Here is a 24,738-nt window from a genome sequence, read left to right as displayed (position 1 = left end):
CCTAAATAAATTTTTGTATACGTACCTCCTTTAACGCGACAACGCCGACCAATCTGCCAATAGCCGTTACGTAAGCGTGATTCACGCCGACCATGCTGAAGAGACTGTGAACTTTCAGCAGGGACGTTCTCTCAACTAGTTGAAAGGGAGCCGGATCAATGTGACATCTTGAGAAATCCACCTCAAGTGCCATCTCACTTTCCTCCCATCGTTTTTGATCCTCGGCCGACATGTCTATCACTCTTTCCCGAGGCTAGTTAACACATGAAAGATATGCAAACGTTAGTTTTCTACGTTTGTAGAAAAAATAACCACAAATATTTGCTCACCAATTGTACTTTCTTCGATGTTGCTGGGCTTGGAGCCAACATGGGCGTATGCGGCGGTACATTGATGACTTCCTGGCTATCGCCGCGTCTGGTACCGCTGCCTAGTTCTGGATCGGGATCCACATCTTGCAACGTGGCGGATTTACGAAAGATCGCCTCGAATGCCAAACGTATCCTATAAGATATAAATAATCATTAATATAACTATTATCTAAATTAATATTTCGCATATACATATAATTTAAAGAACTAATTTTATTAATATATTTATTTAAGAAAACAAAATTATACGAGAAAGAACATATCAAAATCAAAGTTTTTTTTTTATAAAACACACATTAAAAGAGGAAAATAATAAATTAATGTAAATATAAAATATAATAATATAAAAAAAAGAAAACAACTCACCTACTTTCCGCACCTGTAACAGTCGTATAGGGTGTCACAGCTGGACTGACCAACGGACTGAATCCTTTTAGAGTGAAAGAATTCGTCTTCTTCAGGATCGATTTCTTCGGTTGCGAGCCGAATATCGGTGAATGATACGTATGCTAAAAAAAAAAAAAAATGAAAATAAAAAAATATGTTAATTTTTTAAGGGGACTGTAAGGTGCAAAATAATAAAGAGGAACAATCGCATAAGAACTTTACGCTTTAGACGATAATACCCGGCTCCGATTGTCTATCAATTGACGTCAAAGTCAACTGAAGAAACGCGTGACTCACATGATCAGGACCGCCGCCGTTGTTTGATGACATCGTTAGATCATTAACACTCTGCCGCTGCATCTTGAGAATGTCCGGTGCCGGGATGACCTCGAATCTCGAAGGTCTTCTCGTTCTCTCTTGCTCCCGTAATTGCCGTTCCATTTCTTCACGCGCCCTTTCCTCTGCCTCCTTGTGCCATTTTTGCGCGACCTAAAATACGTCAACAATAAACGTAAATGTAACATAAAATGAAGTGTGAAACAAAATGTGACATAAATCCCTGTAAATTGTTGAAAGTTTCATTACCTGCAACCTTCTTTCGCGACCGATATGTTTCTCGATGAGCTTGATTAACTGTAATCTCTGAATCGATCCAAGCAGTATCATGGAGTCCGGATTATCCACTAACGGAAATCCGCGAAGCTTGCGATTCTCCTTCAATATATCCTTCAATTTCTGATAGCTGATACCGTGCCATATGTATTTCACGTCACGTACCATAAAATCCTCCACATAGATATTATACATTCCTAAAATTAAGGGCCATTTCTTTAAGAACCATGGATCTCACGATAAATTCGCAACAAAAAGTGTAGAATTATCCCTTACCAATCATTCCAAACTAAATGCTTTGCGAAATAATGGAATTAGTATAATATTAATTGAGCGTATAATATTAATTTATTAGTTGGAAAAAGTTTGATATAAATTAAACTAATTGAAAAAGAAAGAGGGAGAAGGAAGAAGAGATACCTGAGCTGGATGGTAACAAATCGGGCAAATAAGGCAACTTCTTGATAAGAATAATGCTATCGTATATACTAGGCTGTAGAAGCGCGGCGATAGCATTGCTAATCAACACCGCTATCATTATCGGCACAATGTGAGTGATCTGACCGGTCATCTCGAAGATGATGACGCTGACGGATATCGTATGCGTTACAGCACCGGAAAACGCAGCTGCCCCCACTGTAGCGTAACCACCTATATAATCATAAAAGTAATTTTTTCTTTAAAATTTTGCCTTTTTTTTTAAATCCTATTAGATTTGATTCTATTCTCTTTTTAATGCAAAAGAGAAAATAAATCTATATAGGTGATAAATAATTGCATGTTTAATTAAATTACCTGGTATAATAGGTGTAATTATCCCGCCATAGCGCACACCAGTAGGAAACCAGAGTGCCATCGCTTCACCAACTGCTCTACCTAATGCGGCACCGATCTTGAACACGGGGATAAAGATTCCAGATGGTACCGGCACCGTTGAGCTTATGATAGAAAAGATGAACTGAAACCCAAAAATTCGTTTTTCATTACGTTTCTTTGTCGTTTTATTATAATTATATTTCAAAATAATTAACGGCATTGTATCTCGAGTAATTATGTAAAATAAAAATCATCTTACGGTAACTAAAACAAAACTGAGAAGTCCACTGAAAACGTCGGTGTACGGCGTTGACCAGTGCTTGACGATATTCATCTCTTCGACGCCAAGATTCTCCTGTGTCCAAGTGAAATTAGTGAAGAGCCCGTAAACCTGATCGTGTGTGTTTTGATCGCCGGCCATGAATTGGCCGAGTCCCAGCGGAAATGATACAGACGAGACCAGGAGCGACACAATGCCGGGATACAAAAAGCGGCTACAAATAAATTTTATCTCTCTCTATAGAAAATCCCATGAAAAAATTCACCATATGGCTATTATTATTATTATTAAAAAAAAAAAAAAAAAAAAAATCTCGATTTACGCGAGTAACATACTTCTTCTGTAGAAAGCTGTTCATGCTCTTGTTCTTCCGCATAAAAATGACGTATTGCCTATGCAACCAGACGTAGAAGGCGCCCAGCAGCCCGCTGCCGCCGCCGATTAGAGCGAAGACGAAGAGCTCTTGCGGATCGAAGGGAAAGTCCATGGTGAAGCTGGTGGCGAACATCGCCGTGATGGTCTCCTCGCGCTGGAACCAGATTGCCAACAGGCGAAACATCGTGGCGCCGCAAACCGCGGCGAAGAAACCGCGCCAGTAGTTTCTCACCGCGAAGTATACCGTGGTGACCTCGATGCTGAAGAGTACACCACCGATCGGCGCCGCGAAGCAGGAGGCGACTCCTACGGCGCAGGCGGCGGCCAGCATCTCGCAGTTCCTACTCTCGTTCTCGTAGATACCCTGGAAGCTCGTGACCAATTTCGAGAGGAGCGTTGCGACGATGCTGGCGATGTGCACAAACGGACCCTCCTTGCCGAGCGGCAGCCCCGAGCCCAAGGTCGCCGTTAAGCCGATAACCTTTGGCATATCACGATCTTTATCGTTTCTGCTTTCATTTCGAGCGGATTCTTCGACGTGCTCTTTTTCATTTAAGATTAATTTTTTGGAATTTTTGATGGATGAATTATGGATCGTTATCGCGAACGTGTTTAACCAACCTTGGCAATCAAGGTACGAAAGGTCAGGTACTCCTTCAACGCCACCCCGCGTAAGATGGTCTTCATTTCCGGGATACCGGAGCCAATACTTTGCGGCGCGACGATGTGCACGAAACCAGCACTGAAGAGAATGAGGCATACAGGCATAGACACCCAGGCCAGGTACTTGAGAGCCGGATGCGTCGTAAGATCCTGATAGAGCCATATCCTGGCTGGTGAAACGAGGTCATCGTCAGCGCATCGCGGAACAATCAATGTTAAAGACATCGCGTCATCTCCTAATATTTTTGTAAAAATCTCTTTCTGTTCCTTCGATCAAATTTATCGACACTGATAATTTTCAGATTTATGATACAGTTGCTTTGTGATTTTCTATGTAAAGTCATATATTGCTTCATAAGTAATATAGATACAAAGTTCTTTTAATTTTCCAGAAAAATAATAAAATAATTTCTCTAACAATATATATACACATATATACATATACAATATTTTATAACACAAAGATTTCTCCGTATATGATTCATGTGTGAAAAATATTTAAGATTATTCCCTTAAAAGAAAAAGCTTCGCCTAATGCGAAATAGACTGACCGTTATTGCACATGGAGATGCCACGGTCCATGGCGTAGCTGATAAGCGCCATAATGATCCCGAGGAGGGCCAGGAAAACCCAATCCTCGCCAAGCCGCGCGCCAGTGTGTTTCCAGACGAAGGCCAGTAGGGCTAACAATTTCCGACACAAAGGACCCCGGGACTTTCGCAGGTCCTCGGCCCTCGTCGTATCATACTTTCGTCTCGCTTTCTCATGGTACTTGAGTCTGCGCGCCTCTTCCTTCGCGTATTCACCCAGATCCTTCGTATAGCGACCATACATCTGCAGGCAGCCGATTTTATGTTATTTCGTTCGTTCATCCGATAAAATTAAACGATCCGAGAACAGAAACATCGTTTGTAATATACGACACCGCAAGATACAAGTTTTGTCGCATTTTATACCTTTATTAATGTTTCCTGTTTATTTAAATTCAATCCAAAAATGTAATTTTTCTCAAATATACAATTCGTGCTTTTAATAGGTATCTATTATCGATCCATGATCTAACGGTGTTTTGATTTTGATAGATTTGTCTTTAAAAGATAATTGATATTTTAAAAATTGTCGATCAATTTAAGATTTTTTATGGCGTTAATCGACGAAAAGAAAAATGATAGAGATGTGCTATTTAGATGGCTGATTTAAAACTTTAAAACGACCGTTTCGAAACGCGACAATTATTTCTCGTACGTATCAAAACGATTTGTCTTATCCACAAGATCAGCTGCATCCGCGCGCGGACGTCGATCGATTAATATATTCGATATTTTCGATGATAACGAATTTTTCGGATAAAAACTCGCAAACGTTTAATCGTACAAACGATTTAAGAAACGATCGCGTTTGATCGCAGCTATTCACGCTATTTTTCTTTAAATGCAGATCTATTTATTTAATTGTAAATTTGAAATAAACTTTTTGCACACAATAATTACAGTAGTAATCAAGCATGCTAGAAATATATCAAGCTTAACGAAGCATCATGATTATTTGCGCGTTGATTCATTATCGTTAATTGTCTCCACCGGCAGCAACCGATAACACGCTATTATTATAGCAAATTATAAGAAATAATCTGATAAAATTTTATTTATAATGCTGGGAGAAAAAAGACTGTGTGCTTTCTTAATATGTATATATATATGATAATAATATCTCGAAATTTACCTCCTTACGAGAGATAGAATAAATTTATATGCAATTGTGCACTTACGAGATAGTTGTCGTTACAGACAAAGTACGCCCTGTTCAAGACCACAGTTGGCGTAGAAATGTGAGTGAAAAATCTCGCAGATCGCGTCGAGGATTCGATACGCGAATTATTTGATTCGCGGGAAATCGAATTGTTTAAGTCATTTGAGGTTCTCCTTGAATTATTAAACATTTCTTAAGTCATCATCGCATGCCCGTATGTTCTCTCCTTTACTTTCATTCGGAAGTTCGAATGTAAAATTCTACTATTGCCTCTTGCGCAAACGCGACGTTTTACACAAGTTCCAATCGACTGAAAGATAGAAGTAGACTCGGTGGTTATCGCTTTATCGCTATTTAGAGATAGTTATATTAAAAGTAATTTTTTTGAGATTTAAACATATGTATAAAATTTCTCATTATCATCAAAGGTCATCGTTCAGAAATTCCGAAACTCGAAAGTTTCAACGACGAACGATGTATATTATTCTTATTGCTCGTTTCCTTACGTATAGTCAGTCTTTGAGATTAAACAAATAAGAATAATAAAAAACAAGGAGATTTACAATAATCGAAAAAAATGAAAAAAATACTCTATCTCTCCGCAATCTACTCTCCTCACTATTTAATAATTTCTCAATGCCAATAAATTTTTGAATAATCCATTTCGCAAGTTTTGTTTTGTTTATATTTTTTATATATGTATATATAAAAAAAAAATTAATTCTTTTAATAATTTTTTTTATGTCAAAAATTCTCCACCGTTAGAGCTCTGTTTACATCGTTCAATGTATCACCTAGGAAAGTCCTTTCACTGTTCAATAATTTTATTCGCCACCAATAAATTTTTAAATCCTTCGCCATTACGCGATTGTTTGTGTTTTTCGACACATGTTTATTTACATTCGCGAGATTGAGCGATTTTAGCGATTCGTGATAAACCTGCGGCAAACGTATGTGCGAGTTTTTGCGATTGTGCGTGCGTTTATATTCCGAGAATCTTTTTGATTTCTGACAAACAATCCAAATGCATCTATGCGTGTGTGCATACGAACGCAAACTGAACGACGACGTCTCGTTAATGTCTGCTTCAAATCTCAGCGGGAATATTTGTTGAAATTTGGCAACAGTCAAAATCCTTATTTTTAGCGTCACCCAGACTAGCGTCGACACGGCGAAATCCTATTGTTTATTGCCGAATAAGCCGCTATGTTTTACCTAATGTCGTAAAAATGCACGGTCGCACACAGATTTTCAAGACGCGCTCTCTTATCGTCCACGCATACTTATATAAAATTGTATCTTTAGAGATATTTTCCAAACTAGATCTGTATCACACGTCGTCTAATATATATATATATAACAATAATAAATTTATTTATTCGCTACAGAATCTCTCCAAAATATATCTGATACAAGATGTTAATGTCTTATTTATTTAGCGCTATTTATGTATCTCGTTTGTATTTTTTTGGATATAACTTTGATATTATCATACTTACATTTAACTTGGCACGTGTCATCTCGGCTTATTTGTCCACTTGTTGCAAGTTTATATTGTTCGAAAATCGACTGATCAACGATCGATCGTGTATATTATCGAGTAAAGTATTTTAAGCTGATAAAAAAATATTACAGCGAGTAAAAGTATCGATATATATCTGCAAGTGATTGTCTTATCGCAACAATTTTACGAATCCGTCCTCTTTTTCGGGAGATGTTATTTTAAAGATTATCTTGTAAAACAAGAAACATCGATAATGGAGTCTCGATTTCTGCCGCGGCGTCAATGATCCCGAGCTTGACTGGACGCGTGATACTTTGATATGATTTTGACACCGAGATTTCTTGATATAAATGCGTATGACGGAAGCATTGCGTTATCATGCTCCCTGTCAATGCAATAATTGTATAATAAACCGCGAAGTTTCAAGTGTATTTTAGGATATCAATTTCATTTTGTTGCAGACCTAGAAATCATTTTTGTTTGACAGTTGCATGCATTTTAATTCTCGCAGACGTCAAATCGTACTCGAAGAGCACGTGGGAGATATAGATGCTGATGAGACATGCAAGCTCGCTTTAATCATAAAACGATTAATCCAAATGTGAAAATAATCGCGTGTAAAATAAAAGTTCTATTAGATAAGATAAGATTTGTCGAATTCAGTAAACTGAAACAGAGACAACACCTGAGTGGCGACTATGTATACAATCGTGACGTCAATGACGACCACGTTCCACTGGGCAATCGGCCCCTAATCCAATTTTAGTAATTAGGCCTGACCGATTGGTGATACGTATGATGAATAGGCTCGAAAATAAATATCGAGCCGACAGAATTTCATTAAATTATCGGATCTCATTCGTCTCATAAATTATAACTATTTTAATCATTTTCATACAAACACATTTGTCAAAGTATTTGCAACCGAAAAACAGTTAAGAGAATACATCTCTCGGTGTATGCATCCGGAAACTGCATTCTCTTGATACGTGCAATTTCCGGAAATGTACATATGCACGATGCGTGCATTTCTTAGTTCTATATATGTTATATAATGTATGTATATGTGCGAATCGCGTGGTATCGCGAGGATCTTTTCATGCTGGTCACGCATGTCCGATAACAAGTCCTTAAAAGCTCATTCACGCGCGTGAGAGATGTTGCTGCAAAGATCGTGCGTACTTTATATTATCAAGTGAATTAATATGCGGTTGTACGCAATTACATGTGCGTTAAAGATGTATTTTTTGAAATATATATCTTGATTACTTTGTACAAAAGAAATAAGCCAAAATTTCATACATATGTACATTACAAAAGACAACATAAAATTTATAAATATATTCGCTACGAAAAAAAAAAAAAATATATATATATATATAAAACTTCAATCAAATTTCATTAAGATTTTATAAAACAATTATTAAAATTGTTAAAATAAAACCAATTAAATTTAATTCGTCTTTAACAATGTTGTACGTTGATTCGTCTCGATTTCGTGTTTATCACGTTTAATCAAAGGAAGAAAGATTTTACGTTACAAGGCTTACAACAAATATATATCTCGAGAAGCACAAGTCGCGAAAAAATTCTTGTTTATAGAAATTGCGACGTGAAAATCGTTCGCAATCAGTTGGCAGCCGATCAACTAGTTAATTATGATGAGTAGTGTAAATCGTTACCGCAAGTAGTTAAACTGCACTAGTCGGACTCACAGTCGCGTTGTGAAATGCATTAGTTTGCATTGTTTTAGCGAAATAGCGGTCAGCTCTCGAGAGTCGCAATTTTCAATTTGCAACGAGACATCGAGAAGACGCGCTCATCGCTCGTAATAATACTTGACGGATTACAGCAGGCTCTTAATATTTCATATATTGTAAAATTCTCTATGCCATATTGTGGCGAATTGCCAATAAATTGCGAACGTCCCATTTATTTTACACCTATGCCCGGAGCAAATCGCGCAACGTGAAAAAGTACCGCGAATCACGTGAGGAATATTTATTAAAGGCTGTCAACGTAACGCATTTTGTTCGAGTGATTTACGTACTTTACGCAGAAATAAAAATACGTACAGAACGTACAGAATTGTATACGGAAATTATATTTTTTGCAACATGCCCCTGCGTATTTTTCGGCTTCGCAGATATTTCCAATCAATCGTGACGTAACATCTTTTATACATTTCTCATATTTTTTCATATAAAAATTCGAATTGAAATATTTCTCTCCGTATGATTTCGCGCGAATGTTACGACCCGCGCCGGCCGGCGTTTCTAAATTTGTTTAAAGATTTCGACATGCGGCCGGTCATCGCAGCAAGGCCGATATGCTCTCATGTGACATGCGACGAGTCAAGGTCTATCGCGTACGCACGTTCCTGTCAACTATCACGAGCAAATCGCGTTTTTTTTTTTTTTTTTTTTTTTTTTGTAGCTATGGGAGTCGTATGGCATCGTACATTTCTCTGTGTTGGCAATAAAAATCACGAATGTTAAATTAATAAGATTGATTTTTCAGGTTGCACACGTCAGTGCATAGAAGTATTTAGATAGTACAATATAAATTAAAGAAAATATGCACGTTTCTTTAGTCGCTATTCTATCCGACAACGATTCACGTCTCGCAAAGCGTTTATTTAAAATGTAGTCTCGCCTACTTGGCAATTGTTCAAAGGTCGCGTCGTTAGGTCCCATGTTACAGAATGGTTTATGAACCATGAAAAATCTCGGACAAATTGCTAGTTAAAGGCGCAACGTTTACATGAAAGCAGGCCGAGTTTGATTACCAAATATTAATCGTCGAAATATAGATTGTAAAGTGCATCATAAAAGTAAGCAATATATATTTCAGCAAATGTCCCATGTGGACATAAACTTTTGATGTGATCATTATTGTGTATGTACTAATGTTTATAATAACATATATACAAATTATAGAATATCTCACAGAAAGCAATGTTTTTTTACAATAAATATTTAAAGACTGTATATACGTGCACATTGACTTTTGGCATGCAGCCTTTTGTCTAGGATTCATCTAGCAACAACAGCTACAGTTTAATTATAAACCTGTATCTGTGTGTGTACGTAATATTATTAAAAGAAAGTTGCAAAATAACTTATAATTGTATAATGTATGGTCAAGAATGCTGTCAAAATTCTGTTATAAATTTTGAAAATATTATTATAAAATGTATCACTGAGATAAAATATGTAATACTGTAATGACGAACAATAAAGCATTGAGAGTGCGGCTAATAATAGTAAGAAACATTTTCAAGTCGCATGCTCATACAAGCAGAACTTCGAGTGAATGCAATTTCCAATTGATTCCAAAGACAGAAGAGCGAGAAACCAAATTATCGTCAAAGAGAAGTCGCTTACAATCGTGTTAATATAGTCGAAAGGATCGAACTCCTGTTGTTCCTCGTCCGCATTTGGCGGAGGACATGGGTAGAACGCTTGCGACGGTCTAAAAAAATATTCCAGATTTTCGACGAATCTTCTTTCTTTATATCGTATATATCGTATCATATCGTTTGTCTATATCTTTCATTTTTTTTTTTTTTTTTTTTAAATAATTGCTCTGATATGATATTAAAAATTTTCATTATAAAATTACTTATTTGTTTTTAAGTCTCATTAATTCTTCGTGTTACACTTTTTCTTGCATAACACTTTCGTTATAATATTAAATAATTTTCCGTAAAAAGTAAAATAATATTTTTTTTTAAATTTTGATACGTGTGCAGACGTATTTAATTTCTTTATCTCGAAATTTAGATAGATGTGTTTTTCTGTTGCTGGAATGTAAAAAAAAAATAAAATAAAATAAAATAAAATGATGGTCCGCTGAAATATACCTGTGGGGTCGATTTCGGCGTTTTTCCTTCAATTTCGCCATCAGTCTCGTAAATTCTTCCCATTCTTTGTCCACTTCCTCCTCGCTACCTTCCGGATGATGATGCAAGGTCTCCTCCAGAAGTTCCTTCTTCGCGATTTGGTTCGCCATTTTTGCGCTCTTCGCTCGATCGCGTCACGATTTCACGGATTATGCACTCGCGTCGGAGCAGTCGGTCGATATTTCACAATACATTAACGCTTTATGACCTTCCGCTTCTTCGCATATTAAATAGGCAGTCTCGTAATTTCCGAGAAAACGAAAGAATTGATCGACAATTCATTGTCTGGCTTCACCATGTCTAATCTCGGGTTTTTTTTTTGCGACGATCCAATCTCCTCGTGACGAACTTATAAAACTTCGTTGTGTTTCTTTTTATTTACGAAATCACAGCACAATTTCGGCTAAAAGCTTCTATCCATCTTTCCAGATTAAGGAAACGGAGAAACTGCGTGAATTGAAGAATACGCCGGATACGGGAAGCGCGTAGAAAGTGCGAAAAATTAACAAGGGAAGGTTAAAAATTCGAGAAGTGCGAGAGAAAACTCGCGCACGAAGCAAGTGAGTCACACTGACAATGAGACAAGAGAACCAACCGTGCAATTCTCAGATAGAAGGCCCTATAGCCTGGCTCAATTTACGGACTCATTAGGTCTCACTGACAGCCGTCGACATCGCACATGCATACGCGCGATTTTCCCCCTTTCCTCCCATCCAGCCAAATTACCCATTGTCAACGAACACCTCGCTTACGTCGCAATATGGAAAGAATTCGCCAGCCCTTATAAAAACTCGACATTTTAATTCAATTTAAGTATATCAATTAATATTATTTCACCTAGGAGAAAATGCATCTGCATTTTATTTTATATTTGCTTCTATTGCACACTTGATACGATTATTTAAAAAATTGTTATTTTAAGGAACGTTACCGATTAATGACCGACATTTTATAATTATAATCAGTTATTATTATAATTGATTCGCGCGGAATTATATATTTAATTAAAGAATGAGAAAATTTGCTTAACTTTTTGCAGATAATGAAAATTTATAAAAGATATTATCATCACGCGCATCACGTTGATGCAAAAGTCGCACAGTGCGACTGATTTTATCAAAGTATCGCTTCAATGAAGAGCGTCGAGGAAATCTTATTGGCGGCAATTCTAGTAGCGACTGTACGAAAGCCGTGCACGACAATTGGCTACTTCCCTCGACAAGGGTTCGTAGGAAGCTGCCTTCAAAGTCATGAGTTATCATTGACCAAAATTACCACGTAATTTGATGAATGGTCGTCTTAACCAGCCCCCCCCTCCAACCCGGCCGTCAACTCCGATCGATGACTTCTCCGATTTCGAAGTATTATTTTTAAACAATAATTTTTTAATTTCCGATGTATGTATTAGACATTACGTATGTATTTAGACATTTTGTTAGTTTTCACGTTCACATATTTTGCACCTTCATAAAATCACTAGAAAGCTAATACTAAGACTTACAATCGATTTTTGCAAAGCGAACGTGAAAGAATTAATTATCTCATAATCAATATTAAATTGTTCTTTTACTGTATCTAAAATAATTCGTAAATAAAGATAATCGCGTGATATTAAAGACGAGATCTTGTTACGTACCTCCTCGCACGGTGGTTAAGTGTCGAGTAATTTTCGAAGACGGCATGCAGATAATTAAACAAGAGCGGATTCTGCGGCATGCAAAAAGTAAGCAAAAAGGCCTTTAATTGTTGATCAACCGTACCGTAGAAATCGTTTGTTTGATCTGTTTCTATATCGGACATCGTGATGCAAGGAGATAATCGCCGTGCGTATCTATTATGCTATACTCAAAAGCCCCGCCGAGCGTGCAAATTTGCGCCAGTTAATTAACGCTGCGCAATGATTTAACTTCCGATACAGCTTTCTCGTCATGGCTTAATAACACTCGCGAAATATATTATATGGCGCTTTGTTCAAATATACAGGGTGTTCCCAATTTAAATGACGAAACTTCAGGAGCGCGTAGGGGATCGAAAAGCTAAGACCGAAAGTCCTTTAGAGATTTGCTCGTTTTTGCTCCTCCATTTTGGAGAAAATCACAAAGAAAGAAACAAAACAAGTTTTCGTTTTTTTACTTATTTATTTACATTTTATTTATGTTATCGTCTATTTAATGCAGCTAGACATTATTCTAGCGATATTTGGTGCACTGCATCTATGATTCGGTCTCTTAATCGCTCTCTTGAATTAATTGGCACCGTAAAGGATAACATCAAGTGTTTACATATGTAAGGAACCTAGAAGCAGAAAATTTATTCGGTGCCAATCGACTCAAGAGAGCAACTGACAACGAGAGATTGAATTTTTGCGATTTTCTCTAAAATGGAGCAAAAACGAGAAAATGTCTAAAGAACTTCTTGTCTTAGTTTTTCGGTCCCCTACACGCTCTTGAAGTTTTGCCATTTAAATTGAGACACCCTGAAGATATCGGGGAAGCTGAAAATAGATAGCGAAAGAAGAAATTAGATCGTGCATAGGAGACCGTGAGATACGATAGCAAGAAAAATAAAGAAGCGGCGTTATATTAGACGATTAATTATTATTATTAAATATTACCTGCACTTTTCAGAATTTAAAAATTTTTGTTTATCGCACGGCGAGTATCACAAAAGTAAGAAACACAAAAACTCGGCGTACAAAGTAGACTCGAAGTATAAAGTAGACTCATTTATATATATATGGCATATTTTTAGCGACGAACGGTTTATCTAGCAATTAGGCACTTTTGTATGTTATTAAGTTGGAAGACGTCACAAAACGCCAACAGTTTAACCTTCCCCGCGAGAATTCCTATTCTGTCTCGTTTTGCATACAGTCAGCATGATTCGGTCACGTTAATACATTTGTTTGTACACGGTATAAAAATTTCGCGAAACTGCACCAACCGCAACAGAGTCGGATATCGTTGTGAGTCGATTTGTAAGGAAATCGCGGAGAAGAGCGAAAAGGCGCATTTTCGCCGATCGCTTACAATCAGATCGAGCAATAAAACCCGGCAATGAAGCGCGACAATTAATCGCGATAAAGATCTGTCAGAAGTTGACTCATTGCCAGTTTGTGTGAGAACCCGCAACTGAGATAAATTCTTTCCGAGAACGAATTGAACTCTCGATAATCTGCAACAACATGGGTTTTGCATTCTCGCATACAAACAAATATCGGAGTATTCATCGTATCAGATATCAACGTAAATTCCTCGCGATTTCTTCTCGACACGTGACGGATATTCAGTTGCATGTGCGTGTAATATATAATTTAATAACATTTTGACACAGTTGTAGCTGCAATATACGCAAACCTCATATATAATTAATATTATAATTCGTTAAACAATTGCAACGAATTTCAATAATATTTCCGTAATGATATATGTATTTTCAGTCACACACATACCTACACGAACAATAAAATCTTTATTCAAAATTCATAAAAAAAAGCAGATAAAACAATATCAATGGATAAGCTTTCTCAAAGAATTTATATAATTGTTTTGTTAAATTTACAAACTACGACATGTACATGTACGTTTCGTCGTCATGGGAATGCGAGTCCCAGAAGGCTACGGATGTCCCATGGGTTCCATGACCCCCTGGGTGTTAGATCGTAGTGAATTAGTTAATGCGAGTCACATGGAGCACGGCAATGAATTATCGTGCTCGCAATGCGTCAACATTGCAGGCGATTGCATTTTGGACAGGATCGTTCGTCCAATCATTGAATCTCTTCCTTCCTGTTTAATCGTGACGAAAAATTGAGTCTCGCGCTCTGACTCTACGATCCCTATCATGTTCTACCTTCGACAGAGATACATTTCTTATATGTGATTTATAAATTGTTGCGTTCTCAAACATACAATCTTTATTTCATTGCACAAAAATTTAATTCTTGAAAAATATAATATGGAGATAAAAAAAAAATTACTTCTCTCTGCAATAAATCCAATTAATAATTTCAGATTGTTGTCTATTAATTTTATATAATCATATAGAAAATTTAAATTTTACCAATCTTAATATAATTTTTGTAAAAGAATATTTGTAAGTTATTTGCCCGAGAAATTAGGATATGCGAGAATGTAGCTTGATTAGACCGAGCATTTAAGCGGAGATTCGACTAAAGAGATAATTCTAATTAATGTCGGCTATGATGTTATTAACCGACGACCGACGACGCTTTAATGAGTCACATATTATTCTCTATTAGTAGACAATTTTATATGTTCATCGTTTGAGGGTTCAACTAGAGGATAAGTTATACAAAATTTTGAATCAAGTTCGCGCTTCAATATACTCGATCTTTGACTCTTTCGTTAATTGCGATAACGATTTCATACAATAACATATTTTTCATTTAAGTTTTTCATCGCTTTCAGCCCTTCGATCATGCGACGAGTCACGTTATCACGAAAGTGTGATAGAGACATCGTGTCGTTTCTGCCTACTCGATAATGCGGCGACAAACAAAGCGTATGTATGTGTATTGTACCGATAACTTTTGAACTCCCTGTATATCTGTTGACTTCATCGAACAGAAAAGTAAATGGCCGATAGTAACAGTTATTACGCTCGCAAGCAACGAAACATTTACGTTTGAATAAAATAAATTTTCGCGAATAATTAAGTATATACTTATTTTGAAAATTAATGCGTACATTTTTTTAAGATAAAAACAAAATTTCTTCGCGTAATATAATCAATAATATGTTAAATAAATCGACTGTAAAATTTATAAAAGCGGTAGAATCATACTTGTCGACGATCCATTAGAGCATACGTTATACTTCGAAAGTTGATCTTCCATAAAATTGCCTTTCCTGAGAATATGATTCTTTTCTTTACAGTCGCTTACGTAGGTTCTTCTTTTGGGAAAAAAAAGTCAATGGTGATAATTGTAACCGGCCTTCGTCGCAAGGAGCTCTAATTGCATCGCACGTGCACCATGATTTACAACACTGTTGTATGAAAATCCTTGCAATTATTCAGTACTAATCAAAATATATGTAATTACAATGCAGTTATTGCGACGCATTTAAAATTAACGATGAGATTTTTATATACGAATATAAAAAAAGAATGTAAGAAAGCGAGATAATAAGTTATACTTGTGAATTTTGTGAAATATTATTTCTTGGAGAAGGTATAACTATAATCGAAAAATCAATTCATTTAACAAATTGTAAAAAAAAAAAACTGTAAAGGACAAGCGTTTTCTAAATTTATCGACACGTTGGCTGAGAGAATGCAATGATGTGATTTTTATTCGCGCTTTGTGAACGCGTACATTCACATAAAATAATCTATTCAATCATTTGACGAGAACGGAATATAAATTCTATCAATGAGCTCTTAAAGAAAAGTCTGCCTCTATAATGCCAGGTGTTTCACATTAAAGAAAATCTTATTAAAATTTCCGCGATAGAAAATTATTATAAAACAAACTTCTACTTTCATACAAGGTAAACCCCGCGTGAAATAAATTAATTTTTTTGCTCGTTCTATATTAACGTGTTTTTCGAATCTGAAAAAATTAAAGACAAATGTCAGCATTTTTAATCTCTTGCACTTGTTCTCTCTTGACAAGGATTGATAACCGGAACTTGAGTCAAACGCCGCGTCTGCGCAACTGTTTTGTTTGATAATCCTGCATACTGTCCCTGTGAAAATGAGCAAAATACGAGAAAAGATTCTGTGATTCATTTATAAATTTTTTATAAATTATGGAAATTGGTTGAGTGTATATATATATATATATATATATATATATATATATATATATATATATACATATTAATAATAAAAAAATACAGTATAATATTTATACTTTATCCTATATGTATAATATACCATTATAAGATATTGTATATGTACAGACAGAGAATATATATATATATATATATATATATATATCTTGTATCAAAATATATGCTGTAAATATAAAGCTGCAATTCACACAAAGTTATTTTATCAAGAATAATATGTTTAAGTTTTATATTAATGTATATTAACTTTTTTTTTTATAATATATGTGAAACGTGCAATTTTTAAGAAATATTTGTATACATTGATAAAAAAAAATGTAATAAATTTGTAATACTTAAAATAATAATCTTGAATGTTTTGCGACTCTTATTTACTTCCAATAATCCGTTGAGTCTTATATTATCGGTGACACCCATTCGCAAAGACGTAACAACTGTAATCGAGAACGAGCGAGCAAGTCCAAGGTCGTCATCATCATCATCATCGACCGGCGATCAAATCGCAACATTGATTATGTCATCGTAGTGAATATTATATCCTCCATCAAATCATCGAATTGTACACGCGAACTGATTTGCCTTGCATAATAAACATTATTTGTACAATTCAGTAATTGAAATAAGCATCGTCAACTTTATATAAATCTTACATCAACAATTTCGATATGTTTTCAGATATTTAAAGAAGTTATTATTCCATAGAGCGTATAAATAAAAGTATTTCTAACAAATATATTATTAGAGATAAAATATCACGCAATATATTATGTATATAATAAATGGGTATCAAAATATATATATATCGTAATAAAAAAATCTTTAGTATCAATCGTATTTAGTATCAATAACGATTAATGATTGTTCACTGGATACAAACCGGCTTTTATTAATTTTTGATTATCTTCCATATTCTATGTCAAAAAAAACGAACCAATGGCGAGATATAAGAAACAAGATGAAATAGATTAATTCATTAATCTTTCCGTTTATAAGCGAAAAATCAAACAGATTTAGAAACGAGTTTCATCGGCCGCACACCCATATGCTTAGCGAATTCTTCCGAGGATTTTAGCTGATTTGGATGATACGTGATCCCACCTTCTCTATCAACTTTCTTCATATGATGCCTCTCGGGATCGCCGGCGATCAGAATGGGTTCCTCACCGGCGGCGGGCAGATCTCTCAGCTGTTTAAGCAAGATCGACAATCTCTCCTTCGATCCGCTCGCGAACACCTCCGGATTAATAGCCATAAAGCACTGTCCGAGATTGGCAACCCTATCGCCGGTCTTCCAAGGGCGAATGTTCGGTCCGAATTGACTCCCGCTGAGAATACCACAGAGTATCTCGATCATCAGGGCTAGACCGTAACCCTTGTATCCGGAATTGCGTTCTGAGCCGCCGAGAGGCATCAACAGGGAAGCTTTAAAAGCCTCCTCGGCGTCGCGGGTCACTTTTCCGTCAGGTCCAAGCGCCCAGCCTTCGGGGATGTCCTCCTCCTTCCGAATGGCTAGCTCGATCTTACCCAGGGCGACGGTGGTGGTCGCCATGTCGAGAAGAAATTCGTCGCCGTCGCCCGTAGCCATACCCAAGGACAACGGATTCGTTCCTAGACCGGCTTTCACGCTGCGCGTTGGCGCCATCAGCGGACTCGTGTTGGTGCAGTTGAAACCGATCAGGTCTTGCTCCATCGCCATCATAGTGTAGTAGCCGCAGATGCCATAGTGATTGGAGCCGCGTGCCGCTACCATGCCAATGCCGAATTTCTTGGCCTTTTCCACGGCGAGGTCCATACAATATTTGCCGACCACTTGGCCCAGCGCGTTTTTCCCATCTACGAGAGCTATTGCCTGAAAGTCGCGATATGCAGAAAATTTCCAGATATAAACTCTGTGGGTCCTAAAATCTGATGGAACTTGGCGTCGCAATCTAGTGTTTCGCTTTCTCCTATTTATTAAAAATAGATTTCCTCGTTGAATAAAATTCTTACGTGAGCTTTTTATCTCTCTTCGAATGAAACCGAGATGCAATTATTGCGTTAGATGTTGAATGACACGCATCGCGTACGAATAAAGTAATTATCATCGTACACGCGAGCCGCGTATTTTCGACAACCGCTGTAATTTTCGCGAATAAAGATACCATTTCAAAATGTAATTAGAGTCGCGCCAATTAGTGTCGGAGCGTTTATTACTGTTCGTCAAATTGTCAGCGCACCTATTCGAAAAAATTATCGCGCGCATGTTCCCGGGGAAAAAAATATCGGCAATTCTTGCAACAAAATAAATATTATTTTAAAAAATAATTAAAACGATGCATTAATTAGTGTTTTTCTTCGTCGGATTCATTCTTCGGATAAATTGTAATTCCGTTATAATAATATTTCGATGAACTAATGCGAATGATTTTGCTGAATCGACAGTGCATAGAGACAGCATGAAATAAAATTATATTTACAACCGATTGAAAATGCGATAAGAGGAAAACATATGTAAGATTTACGAGACAGCGACAAATACGTTTACTAACGAAGAAAGCAAATCCTATTAATCAGAGGGCCGCGTATCTTATCGGGTCATCGGTTGTTAAGATACGAAGGCCAGTCGTATAACGAGCGGGCGCCATAATTATCATGGAATATAAACACAATTTTTTATAGTACCACGTATGTAAATCTTTCTTAATTACTCTAGTATAATCCGCGAAAGAGATTTATATCATTGATATATTCGCTCCACAATTAATCGATAACGAACAATGTTTTTATACACGTGATGAGTAAAAGTAAAAAATGTACGAGCCAACACGTTATTAATTGAAAAATTTCGAGATGAATGTAAATGTCTCGTGACAAATTAAATATGTAAAAACTTGAGAATTTAAATTTAAGTGAAACACTTCTTTTCACGGTGCTCAAGTCTCACCATCATTAACTCGAGAGATCATTCGAACCTGGAAATCGGTGACGATCTGCGGCCGAGCGATAGGATCGGTGATTCTATTCTCGATGTCTTTCACGTACATCTGCATCCGATTCATCCCGTGGCTAAAATGACCTCTATAGTCTGCTATCATCAAGTGATGACCGACAGTGTACGCGTCTTCCAGCGTGGTACCGGCCTTGCACATGCAATCCTGGATAAATCTGATGACTTCGTCCTTAGGGACGACCTTTTCGTCATAATCCTGGCATCCGGTGGACATAATTCTGTTAACGGCAGTGACGATGCACGCATGCGATGATACGCTCGTCGTTAAAAGTTTGCAGAAGCAACTGAGCGTCGCTCTACGAACGAACATCAACATATTGTCTCCGATGATTTTCGTTGCTCAATAATCGCGAGCGGCCAATCAATTTGTACTGTCCCACTTTTTCGCTTGGTTCACCTTATCAAAAACGACTAGTTGCTCTAGTTTATCGTCGCTTATCATTTGCGATGCGAGGTCAATTTCGCGATAGGTCGCTTCAAATTTCTCTTCGAGATATAAGACCTCACGTTATATTTGTCTTCTGAGTTAAGAGCAAGGTAAAATGAGTTTTACTTTTTTCACGTTGTATTTATACAGCGAGGAAAAAATCTCTTATCAATCTCTATCTCTTGCTTTTCTCATATCAGATCGGTTCAGTGTAAATTCCTCTCTCTCGTTTAAACTAAGCGCGTACTCGTATCAGCGAGATCACGTGGTTGGCGCTGTAGTTGATTGAGATACTACGTATCAGCGATTACAGACTCGAGTATCCGGTATCCGAATGAATCGATGATGATCTTCACTTATTGATTCACATTCGCGCACAGATTTAATATCGTATTTTCAACGTGTTTTCTCTCACAGAAACTTGTGATACTGTATACTTGATTTCTTAGATGACAGATTTGCGTACCTCACATGCTACGTTCATTACACCGTCGACCGAACTGACATCGCGAAATATTGAAGAAACTATGAGCAGTTGTCTGGCGGGAGCCTTGAACACTGTTACCATTGTCGAAATCAAAGTTATCGACGGTGTCTTTGAGAAAATTAATTAAGAGAATGTTGCCTAAATATACTCTCTACAATTATGATTTTTATGTTGTTCACATAAAAAGCATCTTTACATTTATATATTGTAAAGAATTTAAAGTAAATAATATCTTGGGATTGATAAAAATCAAGGAAACATTTACGTTTTTTCGTTAAATGATTAAACTATGTATATAATATATTATTATGCATTTTTCACACAGAAGTTACATTTGCAATAAATAGCCTGCAAATATTTCGCGGCACGTTCCTCGGGTTGATAGATAAGAATAAAGAATAACATATTTCATTTGCTGCTTCTTTCGCTAATACGAAATGATGATATTAATGATTAATTACCATTACTATAAGAGTAATTGCAATAACGTGTTCGATTCATATGCGAACACATGTATGTTTTGACGTTTGAAAGCTACGAACTGATTGCTAAAATATCGCAGTCGAATTATCGATATTTGTTCGATTGTATATATATATTTCTGATTTTAAATAGAAAAAGATTAAACTGCAACATATGAAATAAAAATCACCGTGAATAAAATAGAAATTACACATTCAGCGAGTAAGAGAAAAAAAAAAAAGAAACAACGTGAAGTTTGGTTACGTAAAAATACGTACGTATTATTCGAGAGATGCAAACGAAATTGATACGATGCACTTACATCGATCGTGCCGTGCATGCGATCTGATTATATGCACAGATTGCCAATTTATACAATCGCGACAAGATATCTCATATAAGAAGGAAATAAATTCAATGGCAAGTCACGCGAAACGACAACCGATTTATGTTGTCAATTTTTCTCAATTATCCATTTGCAACCGTACGAATTCCCGCACGCATGCACACACACACATATATATATATATATATATATATATATATATATATATATATATATATATACTTCCTAAAACGAGGAAAAACCTTGAAACACTGCGTACGGCATATTCTATTAAATAATGTCTGCGATAATTGTTATTATTCTTCGCATACGCATCAAATGGTCGACTAAAATTCTTCTAGATTAATCATTTGACAGACCGTATCGTTGAAAGTATCACAGCGAAATGTTTGCCTTGTGATTTTGCAAATGCAAAATAACCGAGATGTTCTCGTTTTTATTTCGTTTCCCAGTCTCTTCCCAAAATATCCTGTGCAAAGTAATCGAAACGACTGACACAATGTTTTGGAGAAAGAAAACAGATGAGAGGGTGAGATAAAGCCATGAAAGATAGATGTATTTATGTATGCGATCGACACGGTGTTTTGGAAAAAAAGAAAAACAAACAAAAGGGAGTGGCAAAGCCGAAGGCTAAATCACAAAGGAATTTCAGTATGTGATAAGAGTTAGTGAACGGATGGAGCGACGCGTAAGTTCGGAAAAGTTCGTAAGTGAAGAAAATTATTAATTTTTTGTACGCGATATACAATAGAATAAAGGAGATGATTATATTTCTAACGAGAGATTTCCGGAGTTTCTCAATCATCTTATTGCAGGATATCTTGCTCTCTACTATTATTACGCGTATTTCTTTCTCTTCGAGTTTAGTTAAGCCCGTGTTGCGGCTGTCAATGTTTAATACATTAATGCTAGGATTTACATTTTACTTATAAGAAAATAGATCGAACTAAGACATATTTTACGCGAAAATTGCAGCGTTCGATAATTATTCGATGTTGACGCGCGAATGCATTTTTATTCCTCCCCCTACCCTTCCCCCCAACGTGTTTAGAACGAACTAAAGCATAATAATGTTCTAGTTTTCAGAATTGGGCTTGTATCAGATTATAATTTTGCGTACAATTCAACGAATGTTATTTTTGTACAGTATCAATTTTTTTTTTTTTTTTTTTTTTATCGAGAGTAATGAACAAAGTAAGCAGAAAAGTGTAATTCTTTCGCTAGTAATCTTATTCTTTTATGGAAATATACAAAAAACTCACTAGGAAAAGTATACGATCTAGCGTGCTCCAAGCTGCGTGCTCCACAATGCAACGCACTATCGCGAAATTAATCGACAGTTATTCTCTGGCGTAAAGTATTTGAACGATATAAAAAGCATAATCTCTGGTTTAATTCCGACATAATTGTACGCGGCAATTACGGTGATTATCCGTAAATTTTCATTTTATTATCGCTGCAAAAAAAAAACAATTTTCTGCGCGATAACGAACGGCGATCTCTTCTTTCAACGAAACCGTTATCATCGCAAGAACCTATTCCAGATCTCGTAGTTTTCGTAAACAATCGGCGTTATACGAACGTGAGCAAGGACGTGATATCGCGCGAAACTTTAATCACTGAGATAATTGACTTACTATTTCACTGGAACTTGGAATTTATTTCCTCGACGAGACGTTATAGAGAGAATATTAATGCGCGATGATCACTCATCGATGTATAAATAATAAATAAACTCACTGTTATATAATATTTAGCAAATTGGAGTGGGAAGAAGTCTGCAATTCTCTAACTTTAATTAAAGATCTAATCGATGAGACGATTAGAGCAATTGACATGCAATCGATAGTGCGAATTTGAATGATTGCGCATTGATATTATGTAATTTCATCACATATTAAGAAATGTGATATATATAATAAACTTGATCATTAATTAATTTATTAAATCATAAAGTTGTAATTTAATTATAAAAGCATTGTTTATATAAGGAATCCCGGAATTTTTTGGTCACATTGTATATTCTAGACGTAGACATATGAAAAAATATGTTTGTTATTTCTATTTTTGTATAATATATTGATACCTATCATTATTTTATCATAAAATCCCAATAAATAAAATAAATAGAATAGTACAAATAATAGTTTATTTTTAATTAATTAAAATTGTTATAATATTAATTATAAAATAATCGTAAAAATTACCATAATCGAAAGTATTGCACGAGTCACGCTGCTCGTAGCGTCATTTGGCAGATAGATCAATTACGTGAGCAAGAATAAATATTGTGACGCGAAGAGTAAAGAGCTAAGAATATAAGAATTTTTAACGTTCTTTAATCACCGATACCTCCCAACAACGTTTAATTATAAACACACATTACGATTATCGCGCAGCTATAAATTGTAGATGTCGAATTTTAATTAAATAACAACTTTTAATTGCTCAAGTGGCGATCACATGCATAATAACATGACCGTATCACGTGATTCGAAGAATAGATTAAAAATATCATAGTGAATCATATATATTGGAAGGAAAATCAGAAAAAAAAAATTAGAAAAATAGGAAGAGCAAGTTATACACAAGAATTTTGCAAAATTTTATTTTTCATCTCCGAAAATTACGAAAAACATTTTTTTGGTGAATTCTGTTTTTTTTTTTTTTTTTTTAAGAATATAAAATTATTTTGTAATTTCAAAAATTTGAAAATCCCAGGCAGACTTGGCAGGCATTGTAATGTCGCGGATTCTCTATAGCGACTCGTTGAGAAATAGGAAAGCGAGCAGATAAAAATAAGGAGAGACATCGGAATTGAAAAGCCACGAGTTAATACAAAGCTGGACAAACTTGTCAGTTTTAGTCGAATAAATCTAATTATGTCTAATTGATTTAATTATAAAAGTGTTTTTTCGTTGTTACAGTATTCCGTTAGAATAATTAATATTAATATCATAAACATGAAACACACATACACACACACACACACACATACGCTTATAATATAAATATATTTTCTAGAAGCATATTATATTTGTACTCTTAGGATAAAAAAATCGCGCTTAAGCAAGAAAATTATTGAGAATAGTTTTGAGCCATCAGGTGGAATCCGCAATACGATTTATTTAATTATCTAACGACATTTCGGCCAAGAATAAACGAAGATATAAGTTTTCAATCATCGCCGCGCGTTATTTTTGAAGAGAATCGCCATTTTATTTCTTCCCCTGTACTTTTGTAGCAATAAATATATTGCTACAATATATTTATATATATATTTTTTTTTGGGGGGGATCAATTCAACAACAATAAAGAGGCAGCTTTGCCAAGGGTCAAGGTTTTTATTCGATTCGCATACAAAAGTGTCTGCCAAAAACGCGTCCCACATGAAAAGTCAAGTCGCCCATTTCTTCGGTTCGACTGCCGATATTTTTTATCAATATTTTTTTCCGCAATGATGATTTACGTACGTTGTAACAGTCATAAAAATCGATGAAACGGATTTTAATGGACATATTAAAAAGTCGAAGCGTCCCGCTCGCGATTT

The 24,738-nt window shown here is 35.8% G+C and overlaps 2 protein-coding genes across 15 annotated transcripts in view; both read right to left on the bottom strand.

Moving 5' to 3' along the window:
• Clc-a (chloride channel protein 2) overlaps positions 1-24,738 on the bottom strand; it is a 28,809-nt gene that overhangs the window by 1,959 nt on the left and 2,112 nt on the right. For 4 of the 11 annotated variants that reach the window (XM_070296455.1, XM_070296457.1, XM_070296456.1 and 1 more), the window contains exons 3-13: positions 4,056-4,338; positions 3,463-3,674; positions 2,802-3,322; positions 2,446-2,680; positions 2,166-2,328; positions 1,791-2,021; positions 1,344-1,567; positions 1,056-1,247; positions 738-880; positions 330-504; positions 26-253 (exon numbers count right to left, since the gene is read on the bottom strand). In XM_070296455.1, coding sequence (XP_070152556.1) covers positions 26-253; positions 330-504; positions 738-880; positions 1,056-1,247; positions 1,344-1,567; positions 1,791-2,021; positions 2,166-2,328; positions 2,446-2,680; positions 2,802-3,322; positions 3,463-3,674; positions 4,056-4,338 — 2,607 coding nt within the window. Of the gene's footprint in view, positions 1-25; positions 254-329; positions 505-737; positions 881-1,055; positions 1,248-1,343; positions 1,568-1,790; positions 2,022-2,165; positions 2,329-2,445; positions 2,681-2,801; positions 3,323-3,462; positions 3,675-4,055; positions 4,339-5,272; positions 7,993-10,143; positions 10,232-10,622; positions 11,527-12,297; positions 12,306-22,825; positions 22,847-24,738 lie in introns of those variants that run through there. The other 7 variants (XM_070296450.1, XM_070296452.1, XM_070296460.1 and 4 more) reach the window with 7 other exon arrangements.
• Positions 14,708-22,845, bottom strand: LOC138933623 (uncharacterized oxidoreductase YjmC). 4 transcript variants are annotated; one of them, XM_070296465.1, is made up of 4 exons: positions 22,826-22,845; positions 19,429-20,488; positions 17,576-18,326; positions 14,708-16,372 (listed from the first exon to the last, which is right to left on the bottom strand). In XM_070296465.1, exons 2-4 carry the CDS (start codon positions 19,780-19,782, stop codon positions 16,083-16,085), a joined length of 1,395 nt encoding a protein of 464 aa, XP_070152566.1. In that variant the 5' UTR covers positions 19,783-20,488; positions 22,826-22,845; the 3' UTR covers positions 14,708-16,082. The 4 variants fall into 4 exon arrangements, with proteins under 4 accessions (XP_070152566.1, XP_070152567.1, XP_070152569.1 ...); XM_070296466.1 differs by lacking the exon at positions 22,826-22,845 and having other exon boundaries at positions 19,429-20,497; XM_070296468.1 differs by lacking the exons at positions 14,708-16,372; positions 22,826-22,845 and adding an exon at positions 16,651-17,056.

This window comes from Polyergus mexicanus, unplaced genomic scaffold, assembly GCF_030449975.1.
Source record: "Polyergus mexicanus isolate NDT 795.1 unplaced genomic scaffold, iyPolMexi1.0 SCAF_5, whole genome shotgun sequence".
In the NCBI taxonomy this organism is placed as follows: Eukaryota; Metazoa; Arthropoda; class Insecta; order Hymenoptera; family Formicidae; genus Polyergus; species Polyergus mexicanus.
The sequence above is the reverse complement of the archived record's forward strand: the minus strand, read 5'-3'. Positions and strand labels throughout refer to the sequence as shown.